Source organism: Myotis davidii, unplaced genomic scaffold (genome assembly GCF_000327345.1).
Source record: "Myotis davidii unplaced genomic scaffold, ASM32734v1 scaffold135, whole genome shotgun sequence".
Taxonomy (NCBI): domain Eukaryota; kingdom Metazoa; phylum Chordata; class Mammalia; order Chiroptera; family Vespertilionidae; genus Myotis; species Myotis davidii.
This window is the reverse complement of record NW_006289813.1, coordinates 7883161-7894179: the sequence shown is the minus strand read 5'-3', so window position 1 is coordinate 7894179 and position 11019 is coordinate 7883161. Positions and strand designations below refer to the sequence as shown.

At 42.0% G+C, this 11019-nt stretch overlaps 1 protein-coding gene across 1 annotated transcript in view; it reads right to left on the bottom strand.

The window, feature by feature from the left end:
* Positions 1 to 4099: 4099 nt before the first annotated feature.
* The window catches only part of SDHA (succinate dehydrogenase complex flavoprotein subunit A), a 25965-nt gene continuing 19045 nt past the window's right edge, over positions 4100 to 11019 (bottom strand). The window contains exons 12-15 of the mRNA XM_006762445.2: positions 8296 to 8407; positions 8059 to 8189; positions 6026 to 6139; positions 4100 to 4324 (exon numbers count right to left, since the gene is read on the bottom strand). Of these exons, the coding sequence (XP_006762508.1) occupies positions 4238 to 4324; positions 6026 to 6139; positions 8059 to 8189; positions 8296 to 8407 (444 nt within the window). The 3' untranslated portion in view covers positions 4100 to 4237. The remainder of the gene's footprint in view (positions 4325 to 6025; positions 6140 to 8058; positions 8190 to 8295; positions 8408 to 11019) is intronic.

The following is an 11019-nucleotide window of genomic DNA, read 5'->3' as shown; positions in this document are numbered from 1 at the left end:
TTCAGCACCCTGGGCACAGCTGCAGCTCATTCTCCTAACTGTTACCCTCTGGCCCACTTAACACAAGGCTACACGCTGGAGAGTTCCTTCAAATCCTACAAAGAAATTAGGATATTGTGTGCCTTTGGCAGTCACCTAAGGCAGCGGTTCTCAACCTGTGGGTCGCGACCCCTTTGGCGGTCGAATGACCCTTTCACAGCGGTCGCCTAAGACCATCCTGCATATCAGATATTTACATTACGATTCATAACAGTAGCAACATTACAGTTATGAAGTAGCAACGAAAATAACTATGGTTGGGTCACAACATGAAGAACTGTGTTTAAAGGGCCAGAAGGTTGAGAACCACTGAAGGTATTAAGCCTCAAAACTCTTCAACAGTGTGGATTTTTTCTGATTCAGTGAATTAAGTGGTTTCTGGTTTTCTCACATTCACATCACTTGTGGAATAGGCCTACCTTTGACTTTCCAGTCCAGTTTGTAAGTGCTCCGGTACAGTATACATGGGGAAACTTCAGCAAGAAACGTCTGGGCGGCTGCAGAGGGCCCCTGCCTCCCTCTCTCCAGCGTCACTGGCTCCACCAACCCTTGGCCAAGTCTCCAGGCTGGATTGGCACAGCCAACACCATCAGTGGGGCTTAGAAGGACCCCATTCTACTTTCTGTTTAGTTCTACGGGTGGGAAACGATTCGTTTGTGGTAAGAACCACTTACTGGAAGCTTACAATGAGCTAGATTCAGTGGTTCTCAACCTTCTGGCCCTTTAAATACAGTTCTTCATGTTGTGACCCAACCATAAAATTATTTTTGTTGCTACTTCATAACTGTAATGTTGCTACTGTTTTGAATCGTAATGTAAATATCTGATATACAGGATGGTGTTAGGCGACCCCTGTGAAAGGGTCGTTCGACCGCCAAAGGGGTCACAACCCACAGATTGAGAACCGCTGAGCTAGAATCTACCCTAGTGTTCGCTGCTTTATGTAATCCTCATACCAGTACCTTGTAGTACCAAGGTCCACATTTTACTGAGAAAACTATGGCTGGCCTAAGGTCAAACAGGCAACTGATTCTGCCTTCTCTTCCTGCATTACCTCAGTGGTGGCAAGACTGACTCTTAAAAGGGACAGTACTAGGAAATAAAGGTTTCTATAAAAGTCACCCCTGCCCCATATATATTCACCGGACTAGCCTGGTGCACTTGCAAACCAGGCAGCCCCAGTCCCTCCCATCACCGAAGCCCTGATCTCCAAGAGCCCCTGGCTCTGAGAGGCTAAGTCTGAGCGCTACATGTGGGTTGCACCCCTGTGTGCACTGCTCGGCACAACCATGCCTTAAGGGCCTGACCATGGACCTTTGCCATCACTGAGAGGTGTTGCCTGGGGTCCTGTCACCACACCACAAAGATGTACAGACAGCACCAACAATGACCACCTTCTCCCAATAGAAAGAGGCAGATCATCTGCCCCTGGTCCTCCCGACTCAGTCACTTAAAGTATTGATGCACTTGCCACTATCTCCTTGCCTATCTCAGGATTCAATTCCCTCCTAACCAGGTCTGGTCTAAGCTTTCCATTTAGATGGTGCTCCTGGATGGAGGAGCAAATAAACTGAAAGACAACACTGCTTTCTTCCCGACACTAACGTTGTCACACAATGTATCAAATCTCAGGCCAGGCTTTCCTTTTGGTCTAATTTCTCTGAGTTAATTGGGGAAATGCCTCTTTTATTATTCTTAGAATTTTTCTGAACATTGGCTTTATCTGGATGTTGGAATTCTTAACTTTCCACAGTCCACCCTCTTGTTCCTTCTGTCTTTGGCATACAGTAAGTTCTCTATAAATATGTTAAACCAGCGGATGACCAAATTTTGTATGTATCTTACCTTCACAGATTATGTCTTTTCTTATCAGTTGCACTGTGACATTTGCACAATGAATAACTTTTCTTTTTCAGTCTTTCCCCCTTTTACAGCCTCTGGTGTAAAATTCTAGGAGACAGAGTCCACCACACCCAGCCTTCTCCTTTGTTTTGCTTTGTCAGAATTCAAGAGGAAAGGAATACCCTACCAATTTTTGTCAGGCTTCTTACTGAAGTAGCCAATTTATCAAATATATGCTATTTTCTTAGATACTATCAAATGTATACATTAGCAGTGGCTGATAGAACTGTCTGCAATGATGGAATTGTTTTGTATATGCTGTCCAATATAGCAGCTACTCGGCACATATGGCTACTGAGCACTTGAAATGGATCAAGGTAGCCTGGGAACTTAATTTTAAATATTTAATTTTAATGAACTTAAATGTAAATAGGCATGTGGCTATGGCTATTGCTATGGAAAGTGCAAGTCTGAATATTTTACTATATGTCTTACCTTTTTGTTTCTTTTAATCCATATTATAAATTATCCACATCATCTCTTTGGACAATATTCTATTTTCATTATATTATATATATATATATTTAGTTCTCTGGTTTGTCACCCCCCCCTAGCACAGATGAGTTCATTTAGAAACTGTGAACACATTTTACAAACATTTCCAGTGTGAAATATTGTCCCATGGCTCCTTAATTAGTGGAGTCTCATAGAAACTTACATACCCACTTGCTGGTGATTTTCTTGGTCTCAGAATACTCATGAAAGTAGTTTGAAGGTTTCTGGTTTAGAAGTAGCAGGCAGACACAAGGAAATCACCCATTATTTCTTTGAAATCTAATTGGCCCTGTTATCCTTTCCTGTTTCCATGGTTACCTGTACTAGCTTTTAATTCATTGTCCTAACATTTAAATGTTGCTCCAAAGCCTGTACTAAAGCTTCCTTAGTTTACAAAATGCTCTGGCATATACTTTCTCATTACATCTGCTGGTTTGAATGAATCCTCCTGAGGTAGTCAGTTGCCTTTCTACCCGTTTTCAATGACCTCCTTTTAAAAAAAATATTATTGAAAGTATTACATATGATATGCAGGTCACAATCCAGGTGCTTGGGGTGTCCACTGTTACTAGGGCAGAGCTAGGAAATGTGTATTTTTTAAAAGAACAAAGAAAAGGATGAGTTGACACTTATTTCTGTGCCAAAATTAGTATTACAAGGTTTTCACCTGTTTTTGAACATTTTCTTTCTTAAAAATAATTATTTTTAACATTAACATTAGTTATGAGCTTTAACCCCCACTATACAATTTCAAAAGATAAATACCAACATTACTACCAATAATGAGATTACTGATTGAAATTTAGGATTTCTTAGTGGCTCTATTGTAGTTGGATTAATTTACTAAAATTGTAGACTCAATGAACCTTGAAATAATGTTCTCCTCTGTGTGACTGTCACAGCTGGATTTGCAGGTGGGTTGCAGACACTCGATGCAGTCCCTCAGCATTCAGCCCCTGGCTTCTTGCTGAAAGAACCTGCAACTCTGCTGAGGGCTCTCTCTGGTGGTAGAAGTGTGGCATGGAGCAGGGCCAGGAGTTCTGGCACCCTGGATGCAGCCCTCAACCCATGAAACACGCCAGTCTCCTTTCTCATTAACTGTGCCGTGCCCGCTCAGCCAGGTTTGGTGAGCCTGAGAGGGGGCGGTGAGGGATTGAGAAAAGACAGACAAGAGAAGAAAGCTGGGTCTGGGTGGGATGCTGTCCTCTCTGATGGAGAGCTAGCGACAGCACCACAGCCTGAAAGCCTCTGTATTTTATAGCCAGATTCCAGGAGGCAAAGTAAGGGCGTGGTTACAACGTTCCCGAGTGTTTTGAATCTACTCAGTTACTTGCACCTGATCAAGCTTTGTTTACTTGCGGCACCTCTCGCAGCCTATATCACTCAGCCACGTGGGACCACAGGTTCGGACCATAAGGTCAAGCTTACAACTACAGCCTTTGGCTATAATTGTGCTGGGAGGTCTTTGCCCTCCAAGCTAGGACTTGCACGTGGCTTTGCCACAAGAGGACTGTGCCTTCTCATTAGTCCGAGGCTTGAACCTGTCCAAACACTGTGCCACAGCCCTATGAAAGGGAATTTGACAAAAGGTGACTCAGCAATTCTACACCTAGGACTCTACCTCAAAGACACTGTCAAAGAAAAACGACTTCACACACAGTTATTCATTGTGGCTTTGATTACTGGTAAGCCACTGATCTTTATTGAGATGGCATTCCTTATTCACTAGAGTACAGAATTTTAAGCACGTCTGTGAGCTATTTATTATACATAATTACAAAAGCGGTCACCTCCGGTCTCATCAGTAGGAGCGAATGGCTGGGGGGACTGTGGCGCAGTCAGACTCATTTAAAGTTTTGTCGATTACAGGTCTGTATTTCAGAGAAACCTTAAACAGAAGAGTCGGTGATAAGTTGAGGCACAAAAATGTACTAACAGCACTATCATATGCTCTTGAAAAATTAACCATAAAAGTATATTGCAGACAAATATGCAGGCACTTAGATAAAATCCTGGATATGCTGTCATACTTAAAGTATCTTTGTACAGTGTATTTACTTCCATTGTATTCTACTTGCAAGTGAATATTTACATATACACACATAAGGAAAAAATTGTACACATTCACAAAATGAAGGGAGGAAATATTTCAAAATTACAATATTTCTAATTGGTGAACTTGTAAATGTCAATTTTCTTTATTCTTCTTGTACTTTCTAACATGAGCATGTATTTCTTTTATAATCATCAAAACCCCAAACAGCCCTGGCCAGTGTGGCTCAGTTGCACAGAAAGGTCACTGGTTCGATTCCCCAAAGCACATGCCCAGGTTGCGGATTCTGTCCCCAGGCAAGGTGCGTGCAGGAGGCCAGCAATCAATGTTTCTCTCTCTCTCTCTCTCCTTCCCTCCCTCCCTCTCAAAAACCAATAAAACATATTTAAAAAAAAATAGGGTTGTACTGGGAGAGGGAAGTCTGACTTCTTCCTATATAGTCAGAAAATAGCCTTCATGAAAAATTATGAAAATGACTGACTGCCCAGATTAAACAGTCATAGTGGGCGCTATATATATTTAATCCTCACCTGAGGACATGTTTATGATTTTAGAGAGAGCAAAGGAGAGAGGAAGGGAGAGAGGAAGATTAAGAGGAAGAGAGAGAGGGAGAGAGAGAGAGAGAGAGGAGAGAGAAACGAGAGAGAGAGAGAAACGAGAGAAAGGGAGAGGGAGAACACTGATCAGCTGCCTCCCACATGCACCCAACGGGGAATCAAACCCGAAACCTTTTGGAGTACAGAACAATGCTCCAAACAATTGAGCCACCTGGGTGTAGGCACTCTTATATTAAATGATGACCACAAAACACAACTTAATTTCTGTAGACCCAGATAAAGGATCAAGACGATGCTTACAAGCTATTAAAAGCTTAGGTGTAGCCCTAGCTGGTTGGGCTCAGTGGATAGAGCTTTGGCCTGTGGACTGAAGGGTCCCAGGTTCAATTCCAGTCAAGGGCACATGCCTGGGTTGCGGCTCAATCTCCAGTAGGGGGGATGCAGGAGGCAGCCAATCAATGATTCTCTCTCATCATTGATGTTTTTATCTCTCTCTCCCTCTCTTTGAAATCAATAAAAACAGATTAAAAAACAAAAAAAGCTTAGGGGTAAACACTTTGTATCTTAAATTCTATCTTAACGGTGACAGAAATGCCCAATGGGTAAGACCAGAAGCTTCTATTGCAATCTGAGCTGGCTCACCCCATCTGCTTGCTCCCTGAATCCCCTGGGCTTCCCTGTAGCTGCTTCCAGGGGGTCCAGCCAATAGAGGGGAAGTGGTGAGGGGTGTTTTCCTCTCCCAGCCCTCACTCTCCATGGGCTCAGGTTTCACCATTTCAGACCCTGCCACCGAGTCATCGGGGCTTACTCCCTGACCATCGGCAATGCTGTGGAAGACCAGTCCTGCTGAGTGATGCGGGGTTCTGTTTTCAGTGGTGTCTCAAATCTATCAGCAGTCCATTTAAACCCATGGTGCTTCTCCCAGTTCATTAAATGCATGTGTCACTGCACATATGAGCAAACCACAATCTCCACCTACCTTCCCAGTCCCAACATCAACATAGGAAAGGGTGTGCTTCCTCCAGTGCTGCTCAAATGGCTTCTTCTGCTGCCCCTGGATGGGCTTGGAATAATCATATTCATCAACCCGGTCCTGAGGCCAAGAAAGGAAATGTATTTCAGAAAGCATCGACAATTATATTCCAAATTCCTTACTACTCTAACAGAGCAATAACCACAAAACATGGCAAACTCATTAAACTGATACATGAGAGATGGGTCTAATATGAGCCCACATCCCACTCAACAAGGAGGTCCCACTGTCTCAAGCAGATCTTGTTCTGACAGCCAGGACCTTCCTAGTCATGTTCTATCCCAGGTCTGCCCCTCTACAATGAAAACCACTTGTGTACATCTCATCTAAAAGAACATGTAACACAGTGCAACTAGGTATCAGACACGGGAATGGAGAAACGAGATGTGCCAGCCTTTTATCAGCCATCAGCCTCAATTACTGGTAAGGCCCTCATTTGGTACCAGCTCATCCCAGAACCCCACTTTACTTATTCCATTTCCACCACAGCCCAAGTCCTGACGAAGTCAAGATCCCTGAGGTCAGGCCGCACAGCTGGGCAGTGGGCTTCTGCAGCAGGGAGGGCCCACAGTTCAGCTTATGTGTTTTTATGCACTTAAACATTTATCAAAAACTTTATCTTTTTGCTCTGTACTCTGGAAGATTCCACCTTCTTTCAGCCTTTTTAATTTAAATGTTTCAATCTTAGCAAATTATATTAAAATTTTCAAAATCTCCTAAAGAGAAGCTATTAAGCACATGGTAATGGATAGGCCATACAAGAGCCTCTTTATATAAAACCCCAAAGATCCAAACACTTGTTATTTCTTCGGGGTGGGGAAGTGTGGGGGTGGGCAGAGGCAAGACCTTTTACCTAGGGGCAAGCGAGCCATAGCACAATGTCTTACTTCTAAACACATAAGGACAAGACTTGCTCTCCTGGGGTGAGTGGGTTCTACGTGCTGACTAAATGAAATGAAGACTTCATTGCAACAAGAACTGTCAATCCACAGCCTGGAGAAGCTTCCAGTTCTCCCGTACACATGATGAATGTGCTTACCAATCTCTTGCTTCACATCATGTAAACAACAAATTTAATCCAGCCCCAATCAGTACAGAATCAGCCAGATTCTCAATAAATCAAGATCCTCTTGCTGGGCCAGTGTGGCTGAATGTCAACCCATGAACCAGGAGGTCACAATTTGATTCCTGGTCAGGGCACATGCATGGGTTGTGGGCTCAATCCCTAGTGGGGTGTGTGCAGGAGGCAGCCAATCAATGATTCTCTGATATCACTGATGTTTCTGTCTCTTTCTCCCTCTCCGTTCCTCTCTAAAATCAATAAAGATATATTAAAAAAAAGAGATCCTCTTTACTTAGCCAATCTCCCACTAACCCTTTGGGTAGACTGGTAGGCTGTCAGCAGCCCAAACACTGTCCTAGACAAGAGTCTGTGTGCCTGTCTGGGGAAACTGGCCCACGGCTTGCTGATATTGTTCATCCTTAAATGGCACTTGCCCCAAGCTCCTCCGCCCACAATTTTTTGCTCTCATAAGCTGAGGGCTCTTTCTGGCAGAATCTGACAAGTGTGCTCTGCAGAAAAACCAGCTTCTTTAAAAATTCTGTGGCCCCAAGACAAGGACCCATAATTACAGGCCCAAAATGATGATTTATTTATCATTTTAAATCACTAAGGTAGGATTTTCTGGTCACAGTACTCGAGCTGCAGCCTAACTTTCGCCCTAATGAGGAAAACTGCACTCTGCTTAGAGATGCCACAGTTAGTAGCAAGAGATACTGACTCCAAGACAGAAAAAAGTCCTGTGGTACAAATATCTTGAGAACACAGCTATGGCAGTTACCAGGAGGAAAGAAAAGCATGTTTCTCGATTTACTTCTCTGACTTTACTCAAAATGGAGTAAACGTGGAGAAATCGCAAGGTCAGTTAGGGATGCCCATGGGGAGGACATGTGCACATGAGTGTGTCACGAAGGCGCACCTTGTAATCTTCCCGAGCATGGGCACCGCGTGACTCCTTCCGGGCCTCTGCTCCATAAATGGTCTGAAGCGCACAGAGCATCAGGTTCTGCAGCTCCAAGGTCTCCAGCAGGTCTGTGTTCCAGACCATTCCTGGGGACACAGAAGCCACCCATGAGAGACCGCCAGGATGAGGCTAAATCATCACTGAATGGGAATCCTGCACCCCAACTATGTGCAGGGCCTGGGAACTGCTCACCTCTGTCAAACGTCTTCAGATGTTTTAGCTCCCCGTAGAGCTGGCTGATTTTCTCACAGCCCTCCTGTAACACACTGCCCACACGGAACACTGCGGCATGATTCTGCATCGACTGTAACACAAAATGTCATCAGGATATCAAACAAAGAAGCCATATGAAAACTGCTAAACCTTCAGATTTTCCTCTTGTGCATTTCATTTTCTGTAAAATATTTATGTAAATTAAGTAGAAAAACTAGGAAATTCAGACTGGTTATTACTCTGAACTTTAAGACGAAACTTTGCGAGATACCCTCTCAGCAACTTTCAAAAATGCAATAGTGTTATTAGCTAGTTACCATGCTGCACATCACATCCCCAGGACTCACTCCCGATTCCGCACGAGAGAAACGGTAACTGTCTTTCTCTGACTTACTTCACTTAGCATAATTTCCCTCCAGGTTCATCCATCTTGTTGCACATGGCAAAAGTTCCTACTTTTTTATGGCTGAATAATATTCCACTGTACATATGTGCCACATCTTTAAACATTTATCTGTCAATGTTTCCATGATTTGGCAATTGTAAATGGTGTTGCAGTGAACACACGAGAGCATGTATCTTTTTGAGTTAGTGTTTTTCTTTGGATAAATACCTAGAAGTGAAACTGCTGAATCAATAGTTCCATTTTAACTTTTTGAGGCACCTCCATACTCTTTCATAGTGGCTGCACCAATTATTTACATTCCTACCAACAGGGCACGAGGATTCCCTTTCTTCACATTCTCGCCAACACCTACTTCTTTTTGGTAACAGCCCTTCTGACAGGTGAGGCAATATCATATTGTGGTTTTGATTTGCATCTTTTCATGTACCTGTTGGCCATTTGTATGTCTTCTTTGGAAAAATGTCTATTAAGATCCTCTGTCCAATTTTAAATTAGATTTTTTTTTGCTATTAAGTTGTATGAGTTCTTTATATATTTCATATATTAGTCCATTAGATATATGATTTCCAAGTGTTTTCTTACATTCCATGGGTTGTCTTCTCAACACATTTTGTTGGTTTTTCCCTTTCTTGTGCAGAAGCTTTTTCGTTTGATGTAGTCCCACTTGTTATTTATACTTTAGCTGCCAGGCCCCAACAATCTTCAACCAGATCAATGTCAAGGAGCTCACTCCTGTTTTCTTCTAGGAGCTTTATGGTGAAGTCTTACATTCAAGTCTTTAATTAATTTTGAGTTAATTTTTGTGAACCGTGTAAGATAGTGGTTTAGTTTCATTCTTTTGCTTGTGGCTGTCCAATTTTCCCAACATCATTTATTGAAGACTATCCTTTCCCCACTGTAAAATCTTGGCTCCTTTGCGATAAATTTATTGGCCACACATGCATGGGTTTGTGCTCCCTCTATTCTGTTCCAGTGAGGTATACGTCTGTTTTTATGCCAATACCATACATACTGCTTTGATTACTGTAGCTTTGTAATATAGTTTGAAATCAGAGAGTGCTATGCATCCAGCTTTGTTCTTTCTTCTCATTATGACTGTGGCTATTTGGGATCTTTTGTGGTTCCATACAAATTGTAAGATTAGTTTTAAATGAAAAATGTCTTTGGAATTTTGATAGGGATAACACTGAATCTAAAGATTGCTTTGAGCTGTATGGACAACTTAACATTAATTTTTACTATTCATAAGCACAGAATCTCTTTCCATTTATTTGTCTTCTTCAGTTTTAAAAATATATATATTTTTTATTGATTTTAGAGAGGGAGAAACATAAATGGTGAGAGAATCTTTGATCAGGTACTTCTGCACGCCCCCTCCTGGGGATCAAGCCCACAACGTTGGCATGTGCCTTGACTGAAATCAAACTGTGACCTCCTGGTTCATGGTTTGATGTTCAACCACTGAGGCACACCAGCCAGGCCTTCTTCATTTTCTTTCATCAGTGTGTTATAGTTTTCAGTATACAGATTTTTCATTTCCTTGGTTACATTTATTCCTATGTATTTTGTTCTTTTTGCTGCAAATGTAAATTGGATTATTTTTTTAATTTCTCTGATAGCTCATTATTAGTATATAGAAACACAACAGATTTTTGTATGTTGATTTTGTATCCTGCAACTTGAGTGAATTTATTTATTGGTTCTAGTAGGTTTTTTTTGGTGGACACTTTAGGGTTTTCTATATACAGTATCATGTCATCTGCAAATAGTGAGTTTTACTTCTTCTCTAATTTACACATATTTTAGTTCTTTTTCTTGACTTACTGCTCTGGCTAGAACTTCTAAGACTATGTTGAAAAAAACTGGTGAGAGTAGGTGTCCTTGTCTTGTTCATGTTCTTAGAGGAAAAGTTTTCAGCCTTTCACTGTTAAGTATAATGTAAGCTACAGGCTTGTCATATATAGGCTTTACTATGTTGAGATATATTCTTTCTATACCCACTTTGTTGAGAGTTTTGATCATAGATGGCTGTTAAAATAAAGTTTTGATTAAAGCTTTTAATACATAGTGGCAGAAAGGACATAAGCTCTCTATCCTTGAATATCAGAGGAGACAGCAACTCCATGAGGGCTATAGAACACCTCACCCCACTCACAAGGCTTGGTGTTAAATGTTACAAGAGCTAGTAGGCACTCCTTTGGTGAAACAAACGAAGAACTGCTGAGATAATGAGATGGTTAGCAGTGTGCTGAGGTGGTAGATCACAAGAGGCCTGGGAACACTCACTCCCTGCTCTG